We start from the raw sequence: 19,858 nt of genomic DNA, 5'->3' as shown, positions 1-19,858 counted from the left end.
TCTAGGGAGTCTAAAGCCCAGCCTTGTTACTTACACAGGCAAGGGCTCCCCCCACATCTTATTGTCTTGCTGTGTAACCATGGCTCTAAATCATGCATTCGAGACACAGGTGACTACTCATGTATTGCGCTTCTCCCCTTCCCCGTGGAGAAGTGCTTCATGGAACGGTTCCTGTGATCTTAGAAGGCCGCAGGTATTTGACAGATATGCATGAATACAGGTTCCTCATAGGAAGGAAACTGTAATTTAAATAGTCAGCTTATAAACAGAGGAAGGGGACAGAACAAACAGCAGCACTAAACACATGCCTTGCCAGTTACGGTACTGCTTGTTTTTTTAACATGCGCTGTGTGTTCAGGTTTCTCATGGCCTGGGATAGGATCCTAAAAGCTTGGTGTGCCACTTGCTATTACAGTCCTGCTTCCAAACAAGAATCTGAGGCTCCAGCTCACACGAAACAAGATCCAGTTCAGGAACAGGTTTTCTAATCTCGCACACAATCGTTCACAGCAATGAATGTATAAAAATACCAACATACGGCGTGTGATCTCCAACACATGGACAGTGCACTTCAGGGAACGACACAGAAAAGAAACAAAATAAGAAGTCGCTCGTTTAGAAAAGTAAAGCTGCAAGGAAAAGGAAGTTAAGTAATCTTAAATGAAAAGTTGTTAGCTTAGGGTAATGTGAGGCTCTTCATCCATAAGACATCTTTTATTCCAGAGCATTTAGAGTTCAATTGCACCCAAACTAGGGAGAACAGCACCACCAACAGAAGTCTCGCTCCAGGGTAACCAGTTACAAGACAGCACTAACTTAATTGAAATACAGCAGCTGAGAGCACCTATTATTTCTGCCAGAAAAAAAGTGCTCCCTTTCTGACCTTCAGCCAACTGCAGAGCAGCCAGCGACGTGATTCTACCTGCTATTCAGCTCACCAACCTGTGGGAAGGACTGTGAAATTCATCTGCAAGCTGGTATTTTTATCACTGCGCTCGTACTTTGCCAAAGCTTCATCCCAGACCGCAGGTCCTGGAGCCCACCCCCTCCGGAAAACGCTATCTGCTCCCAGTCTGGTTTATGCAATAGAAGGTTATGCAAAGTCCTGCCTCCGCGGCGCGGCTCATTTCCCCATTCCCTCGCACACAACCTCTTCCTGCAGATGTAGCTGAGGATTCAGCGATGAAACCAGACAGCAACAGCAGAGATTCAACAGCAACAATCTGCTCCCCAGACTTCTGCTGCTGCGCTGTTCTCAGAAGCAGCAAAACTCCAGAGAGAGAACGGCTGAGTTTCTGGTAACTTTCACCTCCGATGCCAGACCTATCTGCTCTGTTGGAAGAGTTTCTCTTTCTACCTGCATGAGAATGAAGCTCCACCCTTACAAGTCAGTACTACTTCTGCTCATTCAGGAAAAAAAGAAGAAAACACCCTCTTTTCTGACTATGACACAGGGTGGGGAAAAAAGAGATGGCCTCTTACATAAGGCATAGCCTTTCACTATACGTTTGTATAAGCCAAGAACAGCAAGCAGCCTATTTATAACATGATTACATTCATCTAGTAGAGCTGGAAACCATTACCACAGCACGGTAACTAAAAACAATATTTAACCACTATGCATGAAGACACCAGCTGGGGAGCAAAGAAAACACACGCACCGACTGCTTTCTTACTGATGTCTAGACAATGAATTTAATAAAATCAGAATGAGCCATGCTAAAGAAATGCCTGTTTTCTGGATGCAATGAACTGCATTACCACAGACAGCACTGCGTAGCCTATGTCTTACAGTTATGAATACGTGCTGGGATAAGCGGGTGAGTTTTATCAGACAGGTCTCCACAGTTATAAACTTACCTGACTTCTGTCTTTGTCCACTTTCTTAAAACACTTATTCAAGGACAGATTATGCCTCACAGAATTTTTCCATCCAGTGGGAGCGTTTGCAAAATACGGAAAGTGTTCTAAAATCCAGTTGTATATATCCTTTACGGGCAGTCTTTTGGTTGGCGAGTCCTCGATGGCCATAAATATGAGGCAGCTAAAGGAGTAAGGAGGTTTGCAGTTGGGGTTCTGCTTGGCATCGTAGGGCATGTCCGAGTGGGCAGGGGACGGAGGCGTGTCATCACCGATGTCCTGAACGGGGCTGACGCTTCGCAACACCGAGTCCCCAAAGCTCTTCAGCAAGTTCTTGCTCTCGTGTAACCAGTTCAAGTTAGTTAGTTCTTCATCTTCCATGGCCCCTTTATCTAATCTGATGGCAGGCAAAGAGAAATCTAGGTCCTCGTCATCGTGAAGTGCCTTTGACAAATCGCTATCTTGGTAACGCTGGCTCAGTCCGCTGGGAACACTGATTCCTGAGCCCTCCGGCTTCTTGCTGGGCGGCATGACTGGACCCATTGAGGCAGAGGCTCCTGGAAGTCCCACAACGGGAGAAAAGAAGCAGAGAACAAAAGTTATTGGCTGGTAAAGGTACCGTGTAACATTTTGACAGCTTTTCCCCACCAGCTGCTTGGCCTCGTGCCATCTGTTTCAAAAACAACAGACCCGCATTAAAGCTCGCTCCCCAACGCTGGGTAGAACAGCCTCAACTCAGGGCAAGTAAAGAACTTCCAATGCATGGAATGATACGATAATGCCAACGTGCCTCAGTACTCACTGCACTTGAAGCCCAGCACAGGAAATCCCAGAGACACACTACTTTAATAATGAATACGTGTATCAAATCATTGAATACTCCGATCATATCACTTTAATAAGCATGTAAATTAAAAAAAAGGGGGGGGGGGGGAACGGGGGAGGCTTATGAGCAGTTGCTTCAGATTAAGTTCAGCTGTTTCAGTCTTGAGGGCAACACAGCAGCCCTGTGATAGAGGCACTGGCTGAGGGCTCAAGCAGACAGGCACCAAATCCAACTACAGGCAATGCTGCAGCACAACTGAAAAATTACAGAACTTCCAAAGCAGAACAGGAGGGAGGGACACAGTAGCACAGTAGCTTCGGGATCAGGGCCAAGGCACGGGGAAACAAGCACCAGAGGAATAGAGCGCTTTGAAAGTGTATGTAAACAGAGAGGGCTTTAACCTGCACTGAGCTGCCCCCGGCCATGGCTCAAGGCAGGCGGAAGGTGCTGGGAGCTGATCGAAGGGTGAGCTGACAGGGATGGGGGGAGCCGTGCAACTGGGGGGGGTTGGAGCAGTGTGTGAACGGCAGCAGAGCTCCAGCAGCAGCGGCACAGCCTCCCTGCCACTGCCCTGCAGTAAAACTGCCAGGACTGAGGACTGGGGGCACGGCCAGCAGCAAAACAAACACTGGTGAGGATCAATGCACTTCAACAGCAGGCAGTGCTCTCCTACACGAGTGCAGAGAAGGGCTGAGATCCTCTGCGTGCAGGGGACCACCAGAGCTGCAGTTCCTGCAGTCACTCTCGATACCGCACTAAAGAGCAAAAAGCACAGGCGGCAGCGAAACGAGTGGTGTATCTACCGGGACAAACGGGAGGAAAGCCGTTCCGAGGAAGAAAAGCAACGGGCTTCTTTCAGACGTTACACAAAAGCGAAAGGGGGAAGTTCCTCGGGTCTTTCTCCGTACACTTCCAATCGACGCGGCCATTACCGAAGCGGAAAGGCACGGCAGAGGCGCAGCTGCCACACGGCCGGTCGCTGGGCCGCGGCCGGAGGAAACGAGCCGCGCCGGAGCTCCGCCAGCCCCGGGTGTGCAGCGCTCCGCGGCGCGGCGCAACTCCGACTCCGGATGGAAGTTGCGTCCCAGGAGCTTCCGAACGGGGAACTAAGCGACGGCTGACAGCAAAGTCATGTAACTGCGCCGTCGCCATGACAACACGCTGCTCTCTTTCTGTTTAATTCGCTTATTTCGGTGCCCTCCCGAAGGGCCGCCCTCCTGCTCCCGGACCGGAACCCCAGGCGGGGCCGGAGCCGCGAGCCCCGCGGCGACACTCGGTTCCGCGTCTCCCGGCGGCGCGGCTCGGCCCGGAGGAAGGACGCGATCGCGGGCACGAGGAGGGATTCGGCGGCCGCCCGTGCCCGGCAGCAGACAAAGGAGCGGCGCTCACACGGGGGGTCGCGGCGGAGCGCACGTTTTGAACCCGCCGCTCACCGCGGGGTACCCGCAGCCGGCCGCAGCCGGGGCCCCGCGCGGCGCCGGGGTTGCGCGGCGGCCGCCGAGGAGACGCGGAGTGGGGGGAGGAAGGAGGGGGGGCGGCCCCCGCGCACCGCTCCCACCGCACTCGCCGCCCGGGCTGGGGGGCGCGCGCCCATTGGCCGGCGACGCGGCCAATCAACGCCGTTGCTAGGAGACCGGCGCTGCTCCGGGCGGGCGGGGGAGGCCGGCGGCGCGCATAGCTCCGATGCTGGCCAGATGTCAGCGGCCCCCAACCCGCGCCGGGACGGCAACTTCTGCCCCGCGCCGCTCCGGACGGGCCCCGCGGCAGCGCGCCGGCACCGCCGGTCCCGCCCGGGCGGCCCAAAGCGCGGCCCCCCACGGCCCGGCCCGGCTCGGCTCGCCGGGTCGCGGCGGCGCGCGCGCCAACTCCCGGCCAAGTTGCGGCGGGGCCCCGCGCGGGCGGCGGCGGCGGCCGGGACTCACCTGGAGTGGGGGGGGGGCGGCCTCAGCGCTGTCCGTCCATGGCCGCGGCGCAAACTTTCATCTGACGGAGGCGGGCATGGCGCGCCCCGCCTCAGCCCGAGCCCCGAGCGCGCCGCGGGGGTCCCGGCGCGGGGCGCTCCGCCGCCTGCATGGGGCTCGGCCGCACCGCCCCCCCACCCCGCGCCGCCGGGCAGCGGTTCGCCCGGCGCGAGCCGAAGAGCGAGAAATTGTTTCCACCGCAAACAAAAAAGGCGACACATGACCAGGGAGGAGGAGAGAGCGAAAACGTGGGCCGGGCCACCGCGCCGGGAGAGCCGCGGAACGAACGGAGGGAGAGAGGGAGGGCCCCGGCGGGGGGAGGGCGGGCGGCGCTGCGGGCGGGGGCGGGACGCGGCGGAGCGGCGCGGAGCCTCCGCTCATCTTCCGCTCATCTTCCGCTCAGCCTCCGCTCGGCGTCGGACCGGGGCCGCCCCGCGGCGATAGCGGCGGGGTCTCGCCGAGCCGGCGGCGGCTGCGCGAGGGGCCGCGACCGCGGGAGAGGAGCGGGAGCGCCCGCGGGAAGACGGCCCCGACGGGCGGAGCGGCGCCGCAGGGCCCGGGGTACGTCCGCAGCGGGCGGCGGCCAGCCGAGCCCCGCCGGTAGCCACGCGGCTGCACCCCGAGCGGCGCCGCGGCCTCGAGCGGCTGGCGGGCGCTGAGCTGCCAGTACGGACGCGGGCGGGCGGGCCGCCCCCCGGCGGAGCGGGACGGTTCTCGGTCCCGTCCCGCAGCGCCGGCCCGCTCCCAGCCGGCGGCCGACTGCTGCGGGAAACGGCGGAGCCTGAGAGCCCCCGGGGCTGCGCCCGTCCGCCCGCCGCTCGCAAACACGGCCGGCACGGCGCCGTGCGGGGCTCCCGGCTGCGGCCCTGCCCGGGTCCGCCTTGGTACAGCCGCACGGCGCTGGCCGCGAGCCCGCCGCGACTTCCATGGAAAACAAACCGAAGCAAAACAGTCGATTCCTGCAGCCGATACAGCCGTGCTCTAACATTAGGCCTGATTTCGTCCCGTCAAGTTATCTTGACGTAACCGGTATCAAACTCGATTAACAAAACCGACCTTAGCGTGCCTCTTCTGGACCGAGGGGAGTGACCTAACTTGATCTCAACACGAAAAAGCAGCTGCCCAGCCCAGACAGTGCCAATTACACTGCAACCTCCTGTGTGCCCGGTGTTTGATCTTACAGCTTCTGAAGGTCATGGCACTAAGGTACCTCCAAAACTGGTACCTCCAAAACCTGAGCCACAAAGCCAAGTGTTTTCTTCCCCAAGTAAGCGAGGCTTGCAGATTTAGTATACTTGCAAATTAATATTTCTACCAATAGAGAAAAGGCCTGTTGTACAAACATAATGTGTTAGAAGCACAGGAACATGGACAGAGCCTCACACGGCAGTCATTCTTAAGCCAAGGAGAAAAGCATTTTAGCAATTTTACTTTAGAAAAGTCAGGACAGCTGCCCCAAGGCCTTGCGGGCCCGCGCAGTGTCACCCTGCTCAGCTGGGATCACTGCTACGTCCCACTGCATTTCTTTGCCATTTTCTGAGACATCCGTTACCTTTTTCAGTCTCTGCCATCTGCAAAAATTTTAGATGACAGACCACGTAGTTCACAGAGCACAGGGCTGAAACTCATCCACTCAAACAAGCCATTCAGCCACTCCTGCAGTAACTCACTCAGACCTCCTTTTGCCGACAGCCTCCCCTCCTTGACCCAGCCAGCCGCTGCTTCGCATTCTTGCATATTTGCAGGAGGACCGGCCAGCAGCTGGATTGCAGCACGCAGATAAGAGCTGGGGCTGCAGAGCCACAACGCCAGCTGAGCTCTCTGACCACCCCGGCACTCAGTCAGCAGACCATCAGTGTGTACAGCTCTTATGGCCGTTTTTGTTTTCAACCCAAACCAAGTTAGTAAGTCAAAATGCCACTCACCTGAATTTACTCCATACGCTTTGTGAATCAACATGTCTCCTTACCAACTAGCGTGGAGATCTGTCACGTTTATCTTTGCTTGCAAAGTCAAGAGTCTGAGTGTTTGGAGAAGAATTCAGCTGAAGAGATCGAGCGCAGGGCTGCAGTCAGGACAGAGACCACTGAGAGAGCAGGGAATGGGCCACTGGCTTGGGCTCTAAGCAGCCTCCTGCTGCTGCCTGCTCTCCCCAAGCCCAGCAACAACCAGAGCTGCTGGCTTCACCTCCAGTGAGACGACACTGAGCCTCCTGGGGACAACTTCCCAGGGAGATGGCATTCCCCAGCTCCTGACTTTTTGCTGCAATATTCAATACAGCTAATGAAGAGAGGAAGATGCAGCCTCCCTGCAGTCCCTCTAAGACACAGTGCTGGCTTAGAAACTTCAGCAGCACCAGATCATCCACAGTATGGCCATCAAGTAACCGCAGCCAAGTCACCAAATTTACTGATTTCACCATTTGTTACACAGAAGTAATGCTAACTCATTTTGCAAAAGGTTGGCAACACCGACGGATAAAAACTATTTGTAAACCAAGACCAAAGTATATGCAGTACTAAAAGGCAAACAGAAGTCCTAACAGCAGAGCACTGCACTTTAACCTCATGGGCTTATATACAACCGTCTAATCTTTCCACTTAGATTTCAGAATACCAACTGCAGATGTTTCAGTATCTTATTTAACAAGGATTTCCAGCCATCTCCCTGTATCCCTTCATCTCTTATCCTCCCCTAGATTGGAATCCCTGATAACCTCCTACAAGCAATTGTTGCAAAATAAGCGCAGCAAAGGTCATGGGCTCCTACCAGACCTGCACAGCTCATCTACCCACTCCATTCCCCAACTCAGCAATGAACACCTTCCTTTGCAGTATATTACAGCCATGCTAAACCACCTTGCTAAATAGTTCTATTTACTGCCCTGTGGCTGCACCAATCTCACCAGTGCAACCTAGCAAAGACAAAAGCAGATAGGGCTGCTGCCTGTGTTCCTTGCGACCACTGAGATCAGCCTTTCACCGTGGGACGTGTCAGAGCTGTAACATCAACCACCAGCCATCTCCCTTTGTTCCCTTCCTTCTTCCAGGAAGAACAACTGGCTTCTGTTACCACACTTGCCGTCTCTGAATCTCTGTCATCTCTCAGGCAATGGATTTAAACTTGCATGGAGCAGAAGCACGCCGAGCACCTTCAGGAACTATTAAGAACGGGATCATGAATACAGTATGTATTTGCTTGCTTCCTCTTTCACAATCCGCGCTACCAGCGATCCTATCCCGTTACCATTCTGCAGCCTTTGCCCCTTCCTTCACCCACTACTTGGCATTTCCTCCTTTTGTTCACCACAGGCCATTCACATCCACATTAATGCCTCCTCCTTCCAGCACCCTTCCAGGACGGGTCAAGCCTCTCACCGATGGCAGATCAGAGAGTAACTTCATCCAGCACCAGCAATTCAAACACTTCTTTCTTTTTGCCCACGGCAGACCAACCCATGTTGGTTATTTGCACCAAATTCAGCTTCCTGAATCCCACAGGAAGCCACCCAAGGTAGCACAGCTCAGGGAAGGATGGCACTCCACCCTCGTACCCCAGACCTGGGACAAGCACAGCTCCTCCTGCTGCCCCACCTCAAGCACTAGCTGACAGCTCAAGCTGCACATGCACTGAAGACCTCACTTCTGCTTACCGACAGGAGATCTATCTTCCATTTATTCACTCGAGACACGTGGAATCACATTTACAAAGCATTTCCCAATCTTTCATTTAATTATCCCTCAAGTTTACCCCCACTGGAGAAATCCAACAGGAATAGAACTGAATCAGTGGGAAAAGGAGCACCAACATGAAGCTCAGTCAGAAGTGTGAGGAAACATATCTACAGCACTTCTGTTTCACACTATAAAATAGGATGAATTTCTTATTACGAAATGCAGAGGCTTTATGAAATAGTTCCTTTTAAAATAAAGTATGCACATTTACGATGTTATTGTAGTAACACTTGCTTGCAGCTTCTAAGAAAATGAGTATGCTTAGCACTAAAATTATATACAGCTGACAAGCTTCCAATGAGTGTTTCTGTACGTGAGTGCAGTTGAAGGAGAAGAGCAAGCATGCTAGTTCGTCCTACACACACTTATTACAATTGGTCCATATGGAAGATGCTTTGCCAGTCTAATTACACCAACATACTTTACTAGCAACCCAAGAATAAACCTAGCTTATACTGGTGATGGCACACTTCTGCCAGTGCAGCTTATTTTAGTAGCCCAGCCAGTGGGAAGCACAGCCTACAAACACATCTAATGGGAATCTTCAGCTGCAATGGCTTTATTGGTCCGAAATCATACACAGCAGCTGGTAAATTAATTGCAACATCAGCCAGTACTTCTAGTGTCGTTGCAGTATCTGCAGAGGCTCCGTAAGTAAGAACTAAAGAACTATTTTCTTGGGTTCACTGCACAGACCCTGCTATCTGCTGTACAGGTGTAGTGCAGCAAAATTTGGTCTGGAGTTATCTCAGCATTACTACTTACCACATGGCTGCTGAAGTCAGACATACAAGTAATCAGAAGAACCAGAAATCAACTGCATTTTTTGTTCTTAAAAGCAAGGGGAAGGAAAACCAGCTGCCCAACACTGCACAGAGGTAAAGATGACAAGTTTGGGGAAAAACTATCATGGAGAAGTAACTTCTTTTATAAAGATCCCAGGTAGTATTGCCAGTAGAATCCCTGAAACTAATTCTTCTGGACAGTATCTTTTGTCCAGCCGCAGTTCTTCTGAACACCACCTGTAAACTTCATCACAGCCTTTGGGATTTTGTCCCTTACTGATGTACCCTCGGATGCAAAAACTAAGACCTCCCCAGCAGCAAAGTTTATGTTCACATCTCATAAACTGAGGTCCTCAGGAACTGACATAAAAAAACAATTTGCTACCACTAGTATTGTAAGCTAGAAGGTGATTGTTTTCCTCTGGCTGTTTGCTTCCATTGGGTGGGTTTTCCAGCTGTGATTGTATTGATTCCCAGCTTGATTTCCAGCTCATTGTACAACAGGATATTCCAGAATGCTTTCCTCTGCTCACCACTCAGCACTACTCTTCCTGTACATTTCTTGAGCACTGTTCTCAAAGGAAATCCTGTGACATGCAGGCCCAGGTTCCCAGACTGCATCCACGCAAAGACAGCTACGATAGTTTCTGCTAGGTGATGCAATGATGAATCATAGAATGGCTTGGGTTGGAAGAGACCTCAAGGATCATCAGGTTCTAATCCCACAAAGCACAGACATGGCTGATATACAGTTGTGCCCACCAAGGAGTGCTGTGAGGGGGCAGGCTGGGAAAACAAGCACAGGAGGTATTGGCAGAGCAGAGGAGCCAGCCTGGGTGAGCAGGCAGCTGGCTGCCATGCCACTGAACAAAGGCTCGTGTAATGACAACCACAAAACTCATTTAAGCTCTGAAAAGGTGACTAACGAGCTCATTCATGCTGCCTATAAATTATTCACTACAACACTGACCCTGCTCAAGACAAGCAGCAAAGTAAACTTTAAATACCGGGATGAGAGCCGCCTGTGCTGCCGGCAGTGGCCTGCACTGCATCCCGATAGCGGGTGCCTGGAGGGCTGAGGCAGCTGCAGCTGATACATCTTCATTTCTCCTCTGCCCAATATTTTTCCTTAGCAGTTACAGATAATCACGAAGCGCTATAAATAGCTTCAAATTATACTATTCAGAAATTGAAGTCTGCCCTCAAAATGAAGGCCAGATCTAAATAAGAGCACACCAGCCCGTGCATGTGTAACTGGAAGCAACCCCTCTCCAGAGCCTGTCAGTACTTCTACAAATATTCAGGATTTGAACCAAAATAAAAACAAAGGACTTGGAAAGCACGGTATCATTTATTTTAGGTGCTGGACCATACGTGCCTCTGATATGTTTGGAAACACTGCTTTTCTGTTTAGAATGAAATAGGAGACAGTTCTATGTCTCCGGTGCAAGCAGTGTTTGTTGCAAAGCTCTGCCTCAGCTCACGCCATGCTTTTGGGGGCAAGATAAATTGCTCCCAGTATCTATGTGTTACAGCTCAGTATCTGGCAACATGTTGAACAAGCAATTACAAAGTGACATTACAGACACTTGAGGTATGACACGCACCTCATCTTCAGTGGAAAAAAACATTACTCGCACCTCTGGTTACACAACCCAACTCCAAAGGTCAAAAACAACCGGACAAAAGAAAAAGCCAGAAGTTACACAGTAAAGTCCAGTTGCTACATAAGGTATATAACAAGGTAATTTGTAAAGCATGGGAAGTGCAAAGCAACATCAAAACCATAGACTGCCATGCCACAGCTAAGTCAGACAAGTGGAATAAGAAGAAGCTAGCAAAGCAGGTTCACAAATTAAATAACCACTGCTATTCTGATTGCTCTTTCTTTTCCAAACTGGAAATGTTACAACCAAGCAGAGAATGAAATTCTGTACTACTTAAAAAAAAGGGCTTTACCACCTACCAAAAACTGTACGATCAGTCTTTGTGTATTTACCTCCACGATCCTGAATTTACCAGAGACACACTGAGTCTCCAAGTCTCCATGAGTACTACTCTTTAAAATGATGATTAAAAAAGAAACAATCAACCCAAATCCTCCAACAAACACTAAGAGAGCAATGTCTGCTCCACATAGCATGCAAGTCTTAACTTATCAGCAGCTCTCCACCTGACAAGATTCCTGAGCCTCTCATAGCTGAAGGGTGTTGGCAAAGGGCGGCTTTGAAATCCTGTCACATGCCGGACCCCACGAACCAGTCTGGTGAGTGGAGTTCAGCTCCCAGTTCAGTGGTGGGAAACAAAGGCACTTCCTGCACCCGCATCCCCACACCCTGCTCCTCATTTCCCTAATGATGCCCAGCAATGATGTCAGTTTTTGCCCCAAGACATGATCCGATCCAAATAAAAACAACCCACGGTTGGCTCCAAAATCAGAGGAATACCAGACACAGGATGGGGATGAACAGCAAACAAACTGACAGCACAACTTTTAACTATGTGAAACAAAGCCAAAGCTGAATTTTGACTAAAGATTTATTTCTTGGCAGGTTAGTGCCACTCATCTGGTTGGGAGCATCCCTTCACTGGTCAACAACACTCACTTGGTTAAGTGTGCCATGTATGGCTTTGGCCTGAGAAGTCACTGGGGAGCCTTGAGACACCACTTTCAGACAGCCGGCACCAGCCGGGTGGGTAACTCACACCACCACCTTGGGGCCAGCTGATGTGGCTGAGGTGAAGGCAGATGGATCACACTGCATCCTGTGGGCAAACCCAGCCCAACACAAAGACGTGTAACAGCTGTTATCTTTGCTGAAAAACTGCTCCTGCAACTCCTTGGCTATGCAAAGCACATAATCTCATGGTTCTCAAGACCCTACTGCATGCTTATCTGTCAGGAAGGTTGGGCTCCTCTGTGCTTTGGTTGTGCTGTTAAAACAAAGCATATACTTTATCAGAAGTCAGTAAGTTCAGATGCTCGCAAAGCAAAAATCTCATAAACTAAATTCAAAACAAAAGCTATGGCCCCTCTGAACTGCATAATGCTCATCTCCTTGTATATCACCTTGGCCTCTATTCATCCATTACCACATGCAAGTTCCATTTCAAAGACAGTTAACAGCTATACATTTCACAGGCTCTAAGATAATCAGTAAGAGAGCACAACTTTAGAGAGTGAGAAAGACCAAAAGCATTGTCCAGATTAGGCTGGAGAATACATGTATTATATCCACACTTCCATTTATTTCTGGTTACTGTCATGACTATTGCAATAGTGAAGAGCACAAAACAAATGATGTGGAACAAGCATTGCCACCAGTAACAGAGCTGTGCCACAGCACTGGGACTTGAACATTCCTCATACGACTGACTGGATTCTCACACACGGATTTAGAGAGCTAGAGACAGTCCTCAACCTGCAGTGAGGACTGAAGATACCCTGGCTGCAGACTCCTTGCAAATCCAACATGGAGAGGTCACACGATTTGCCCTGGGAAAAGTAATTCTGGCACATGAACCCTAGCTATGGGCCAAAAGCCTGTGGTTTTAAGGTACTAAGCAAGCTAAGGAAGAGCAACTGTTCCTGCATCAAAATGCTCACCAGCCAAATGCAAATGAGAACAGGAGAACAAGAGGACAACAAGAGAACTTTGCCAACTTCAGCTCACACCACTCTATTTGGAGGACTGTGTACTTCATAGAGCTTTATAACAGCAAAATCTGACTTGGCATCTAGGAACCCCTGCAGGCTTACAGAACTGCCCCTGTGAGTGCACGCTCAGCAGCTGTCAAGCAGATGTTGGCTGTGGGTGGGTAGGCACCTATGTGAGAGAGTTGTGTGTGCACATCAGTGCCATAGCAAGTAGCTGCTCAAGACTCCTCAGGACTGAGATTTTAGTTACCAAGTACCCAAAGGGATCTTCTGAACTTAACAGATTCTACTTGAGCAGGGTTTCTTCTTTCAGTGCCCAGACAGGGTGAGACCTTGAAGGTGTCCAGGTGGAGATTGATGCCTGTCTTACTTTATTGAGTGGAAAGGGCAATACTGGTGCCTGCAGAGTCCTCAGGGAGATGAGCTGAAGCTGCCTTTAGGTATCCCAGTGCACCATGGCTTTCCTACGCACTACTTCACTACATTCCTGGATTTATGCCAACATTAACCTGCTGCTTAAAAGCTTCTCCAGCTAAAGATGTGACCAGATGCCATATTATGCTACAAACACACCTTTTCCCCTATCAATTTACCTGAAAAAAGGCCATATAATATCATGCAAGTTTCAGTACCAACAGCTACAGCAAGGAGTTCCATGCTTTAGCTATCAACTGTGAAAAAAAAATTCTTCCTTTGCTCTAAATCCAACACCTGACAGCTTAAGTTGAAGCCCCCTGTTCCTTGTGATATGTGAATAGTAAGGAATTATTGTGTATCTATATGGCATGACTCATGTTTATGTAGAGTCCTCAAGTTTATAGATGCTTCCTACTGCTCAGACTGCTACTAATACTCTTATTTCTACATTTCATTTTTTGAAGTAATTGAAGTTACAAACAGACAATTAAAGATAACACATAAACATACCCATTAATGACCACCTGAACACACAGCCATAATTAACAATATTGCACCTGCTCAGACAAGAGGAAAGGGTGTTCTTTTTCTACACAACAGTTCAAACAGCATGTTTTCCCTTGTAGTCACTTCTTGCTTTATAGTCTCACTTCAAGTACCTGGAACATTTCCAAGCACTTAATACGTCCATACGAAATGTGGAAGCAGATCATTCCAGCTGAAAATATCTTTATCCATAGAGAGAACAGCAGCTGGAAGATGCTGTCTCACCCAGACTCTGGCTGTAAGGGGCCAGGCCCTGCGTGGGTTCTGTTCTTTAAAAAACCCACAGCTTCAGTTTCTCAGTGGGGTGCTCCAGTCAAGTGGCAGCCTTATACCTGACACCTGCATGGCCAGGGTGGAAATGATCAGGGAGATAGGAATAGGCTCTGAGGAAGGGACAGCATGACCATGGTTTCAGAATGGCATGAAGTTAGGTCAAGTTTAGTGGGTAGCAGTGAGGAGGGATGTCCTTGGGACACCATACATGCACATTTCAGCTCTGGCTCCATATGAAAAGGGCAAGCGCCATTCCACAAGCTGTAGTTGCTGTCATATGTGATAGCTTGTGTTTGGATCAATACAACACTAAGTGACAAATAAGGATGAACAGATATGCAGGAATTCCTTAATTTCTACCTAGAGTAATCCAAGTCCTTCACCTGCGCATCCAGCTCCTTTGGAGCACCTTCAAACAGCCACAGGCAGTGTTGGCCAGGAGAGCTCTCCATTTTGAGGCAAGGAGCAGTAGTGTTTTGTGGATCAGCTGGCAGGATGTTTCTGAAAGCAGCTCAGCACAGTCAACAACCTCCTCCTGGAGTCCAAGTACATCACCTCAAAAATATGTCTCAGCTCATCTGGCACAGAGCCTGGGAACCCAAATTCGTTTCTGATCCAGGTTCTCTGGCTGGCAGTGTATCAAACTGCTGTCCTACCACCAGGATGGATAAAGTCATTTTTCACTCATTATGTTATTCCAAAATAGAACAGGAGCTTTATTTAAAACAAGAAAGCAATACTTTGTGCTTCAGGAAATTAACAGGGCAAAAAAAGCTCTCTTGTTTTATAAACCACCTGGAGAAGAGCTTGAGTTAGAACAATGCGAGTTAATATCCCAAGGAGATTGACCAGAAAAAACAGACTCTGATTAACAAATTCTATTGCTCCCGGTCTTATGGCTAAATCTAATGTTACATCCACATCAGGCAGCCTGGCTTCTCCTGCAGATCACTAATACTTTCTCTGTAGTCTCCAGAATGGCTTCAGGCAAAATAGTATAGATCGTATCAGCTGCTGGATGGGATAACCTACAGACATTTTCCTGTACGTGCACAGGATTACAGGTGAAGCACGCTGCAGCTAGCTGTACTTCTATTGTTTTGATCCCCTTCTCCCAGGTGTGAGGCATCACGCTGCTATTCATCCTGGGCTGCAGCCACACTGCTGGTCTCACTGCAAGAGGCAGCCCTGAGGAACAGCACCATGCACATGAACCTTGCTCATCTACTGCACTACTGGACTCCTGTTGCAGACCTGTGACAGTGATGGAAACAGTGCTCTCAGAACCAAGGACTACTGCACAGCTGGATAAAGATGAAGGGGCACGCGTCTCTTGTATCACCCAGCAGCACCGTGGCTACAGCCAACTCATTTGCAACCTCCCAAGGAGATCCTGATCACTCCTAAGCACTTCTCCTGACAGACCCTCTGTTGCCACAATGGGGAAGGACTTTTCCTACATGAGCTGCCCAAGCTGACTTGCTGACCTTCAGTGTGCAGGAGCTTCTGTCCTGGCACTGCCAGTCATTGCCCACAACCATCATCACAGAAAAGTGATTTACCCTGAGCTTTTATTACTGGCTTGGTTATCCTACCTGTTAACCTAGATCAATATACTCATCCAGGAAACATCCCAAAATAGAGAATTCATAAGATATTACAGATTTATCAATATTTACAGCTTTGATTAGAGATCGCTGGATGGTGCAAAGGAGGCACAGCCAATAGATTAGATTTCAAGTACTGATGGTAACTTGTAAGAAAAGCACTGGAAAGGTTTAAAAGCCCAAATCCACTGACTTCTAATTGACTTTCAGTGAAGTAACTATTGCCAAAGCCATCAGGTACTTTCTAAAGTGTCATCTCAAAAATGGAGGGAGGGCAGCTGTAGCAGGGTGTTCATCTTCCCAGGGTCTGGACTGAAGCTTGCCCCTGCCCTGCTGCACCTCTGCCCTGGTCAGCTTGTTTCACATCACCTCACTGGCTGGAAGTCCAGCATCAGGAGGAGGGGGAAGGGATGGCTCTGCTCTCCTCAAACCAGTTTGCTACTCATGTCGCCTCCAGTCATCGTTTCACTTCTAGAAGAACGAAGGCCCTTACAGATATCTGGATGTTGCAGAAGTTGCACAGAATGTCTGGAGGGCAGCTTTTTATCTACCCACAAAGATAACAACAGAAAACAGAGAAGGACAGACCCTCAAAATCACCGTTGGGGTCTACAGCTGCCCATACACTGACTCAGAAACCACTGAATACATACTACTAGTTATCAGCTACCCAATGCAACATTCTGCACAAACTGGTACAGCCAAACTGCCTGTGGCTGCTTCCAGCCCTTTGCCCACTGCCAGACCTGTGCTCAGCACACTCCTGCCTGGCACTGCTCCGTGGTATCTCCCTCTGTTCTAATGATTCTACTTTTAATTTCTGACTTTGACTGACCACAAGAAAGCCACACATTGTGTTGCACAGTTTCTCCAGTGAGTTATTTCAGGACTGTGCAAAACAATTGCTGGTTTAGGTGTCACTTTTAGGGGGGCCTGATACCCCAAAAGGAACGTGCAGAGCTCCATGCAGAGATACCACCCTCGGCACAATGGGGGACTAAGCCCCATTGCTACTTGCTGCACAGTATGGTGCAGGGGCAGCCACACCGTCCCTGCACAGACCTGCTATAGATCCTATAAGTAGTGTCACCAAGCCAGCACACGCTCACAGTCCACAGTGGATATACTGCTTTGAGACGGCTCCTCCTGAATCCATCAGCCACCTGGTAAGAGCTATAGACTTCCCCTGATTTCTCTCTCTCAGCACAGAAGTCCCATGTCTGATGCTCTTTTGCCTACTCAAAAATATTGCAATAACGAATAAAAGAACCCACAGCTTTCCTCCATGATCTAAAAAAGACTGCTCTGGAAAGTCAAAGAGAGTTGCACAAGTGGATAAAAAATCCTATATGTGGGGAGATTTCTGTACTGAACTCCAATTAACTTGACTTCAGTGAAGATATGCTGGAGCCAGAAATAGAACCTCGACTGATTGACTCTCATTTTCTGTTCTAACCACTACACAATGCTTTGACAATGAAGGTGCTTTACGTTAATGTTGGTATCTTTTGGTACAACACATGTATTTTCAGCTGCCCTTTCAAATGAACTCCACTTCAAGTGGGCTGTCACATACACGTATTCTTTGAATCAAAGAGTTTAGTTTGATGCTTCGCAGAACTACTCACACTACATAACCTTGTGATATATCAGCTAATTACTAGGAACTAAATATATGGTTTTTATCTGAATACATCTGTTGGAGTTCACTTCCCTGCTGACTGCTGCCAGCTGAGCATAGCACCAGGTACAGGCACAGCAAATCTAAAGACAATTGCCTCAGAACACAGAAAAAGGAACGCGGCTCCAGAAAGAGGCGAGGCCAAGGCAAACATCCACACCAAAAACCTTTCAATATTGCTACCACAAAGCCTAACCATGAAGGTTAATTAAGTTACAATGAATTAAGTGTGCACCATTAGGATTTTTGGGGAGGGGGAAAAAAAAAAAAGGCCTTATGTGCACTGCAGTCAGAGGGCACAGGAAGTATAGGTCTTTCCAAATTGGCATCAAATCCCACGCTCTTTATTCTTGGAAAGGTTTTATTTACTTTACAGTTCTGGGTAAAGGATTGCAAGATACAGCTCTGAGATCAGACCTCTAATCCTGCCTCTCTGTTTACTGCATTGATTGTGCCCTCATAGACTCTGATCTCACCACTCCTGTGCAGCACAGGCTCCCCTCCATCAGTGGGCAAAAGAAGAATTACGGGACAGGGAATTAAACTGGTATTCAGCTGGAAAGCTGAGGCAGAGCAGGGAATGATGAGAACACATCATCTGCCACGAGAAGTCCTTGCCACTGTTAAATTTAGAATGTAGGCTCCTCAAGCAGGGAGATGATCCTCTTCCCCTGTGGGGCACCAGCCACACAGCGCTACATAAATATTCAAATAAAAATCGATGATTAATTAATAATGGCTTCCTTCTCTCATGACCATCTCACAGCTTCCATGAGTAAGATTCATTTCCTTTCTTCTGCAGCCAGATGCAAACAACCATTCAGAAACTTATCTCCTCAGAGAAAATTTCTCATTCCCTTTTGCTAAAATATTGTTTTCTGCAGCCTCAGACATTCCACACCACTCCCAAGCACTCTGTCTAAGAAATAAACACTCATTTTAAAAAGCCTCAGAAGCCACAATAACCAAAACAAACATCACAAAGGCAAAGTTGAGCTTCAGGGGAAAAAAAAAAAAGGGAATGCATTCACTCCTCCTCTATCTATAATTATGTCCTCTACAAAGACAGAAGTCTTTCAGCAAAAAACATTTCAGACGTGAGAAGTATCCAGGGATACGTGTAGTTCTTTGACTGCAGAGATGGACAGCTGACGTTGATCTCGCAGCTTCCACGTATCAGTGTATTATTGTTGCTTTTGATCTGCACTAAATCTAGTTTCTGTAAAGAAAACCTCAAGAAACTCAGCGGCTCTTTGCTCTGCCCAGCTCTTCCTATGCTGAGGCACACAGTAGCTGCGCTTCTGCACCAGCAGACCCACTTGCTAATTACTGAGACATCACACAGTCCTCCAGCAAATTTTCTAGCTACCAATCCCTCTTCTAACCCACATACTTAAGAACAAAACATGAAATAAATCTTTGATCTTCATCTCCCAACGTTCACCTCTTGAACCCCAAACCTGGTTCCTGCTGCCCAACTTCACTTCCCTCCAACTTAGCCTGCTTCCTAGATGCCAGATCCCACCAAAGCCTTTCCTTGTCAATGACGTTACTACTTCTCTATGGTTCTTGTCCCTGGTGTTTCTCTCTCTCTCTCTCACACACACACACACACACCAAAAAAAGAAGCCTTAGCCTTTCCCAGCTGCTAAGCTCTGCAGGTGCTGGCCACCTAGAACTCACACAGCTTTCTTAGGATTAAAATCCAATTTAGCTTTCAAGATAATTATTAAGATAGTTATGCTATTTAAATAAAGTTCTGTTTCCTTGTGGAAAAAAAAAAAAAAAAGCAAGAAAAAAAGAAAAAGAACATTATGCAGGACATCAACATTTGTCTCGGAAATTTCTTCGTGGTATTTTTACTGATAATGAATGCCATCTCTTAATAATCCCCCAGCTCCTCTTTAGAAACAATTATTACAAAAACAGATCTTCCTAATGAAGATAGAGTTACCGAGTCCAGAAGTTTTAAATCACTAATCAGGATGGCTGTGAGACTCCATGCAGCAATTATTCTTAAAGCCAGCTTAGAGATGAAGCTGGATCACTTTACAAACGGGATGCTACTGTGCAGCAACGCTGTGCTACATCCTCATTGGCCTCATTAGGCCATGTGTGCTACATGCACACACATGCATGGAGCAAGTAAGCACAAAAGGACTAAGTACAGGAAGAGATTATAGGAGAAATTAAAGCAGTCAGAGGCCCGCATGCAGCGGCATCCTGCAGGCTGTTCCATAGGCCTCAGTTCAGAGCAAAGGCCTCTGCCTCCTGACAGGATGGGGGCCTACACAAATGAGCACAATTAAAGCACGGATAATGCATCTGAATATGTGCAATGTTCATTTGTTTTACAAGCACAGTTTAGCTTTAGCTGTTTATGATAACACTTCAGAAGAACCCAGCAAACATGGTGCAGTATATTCTACAGAAGTTATAAAGCTCTTGCTGGGGAAGACTGCTCCATGGCTTCATAGATGCTCCATCAAATTAGGAATTGTAGGTTCTAC

The 19,858-nt window shown here is 48.8% G+C and overlaps 1 protein-coding gene across 7 annotated transcripts in view; it reads right to left on the bottom strand.

The window, feature by feature from the left end:
* The window catches only part of FOXN3 (forkhead box N3), a 210,225-nt gene that overhangs the window by 117,041 nt on the left and 73,326 nt on the right, over positions 1-19,858 (bottom strand). For 6 of the 7 annotated variants that reach the window (XM_072338318.1, XM_072338317.1, XM_072338320.1 and 3 more), the window contains one exon: positions 1,861-2,417. In XM_072338318.1, the coding sequence (XP_072194419.1) occupies positions 1,861-2,403 (543 nt within the window). In that variant the 5' untranslated portion in view covers positions 2,404-2,417. Of the gene's footprint in view, positions 1-1,860; positions 2,418-4,608; positions 4,698-19,858 lie in introns of those variants that run through there. The other variant, XM_072338319.1, reaches the window with a different exon arrangement.

Source organism: Excalfactoria chinensis, chromosome 5 (assembly GCF_039878825.1).
Source record: "Excalfactoria chinensis isolate bCotChi1 chromosome 5, bCotChi1.hap2, whole genome shotgun sequence".
Lineage (NCBI taxonomy): Eukaryota > Metazoa > Chordata > Aves > Galliformes > Phasianidae > Excalfactoria > Excalfactoria chinensis.
This window is presented reverse-complemented; position numbering and strand designations above follow the sequence as displayed.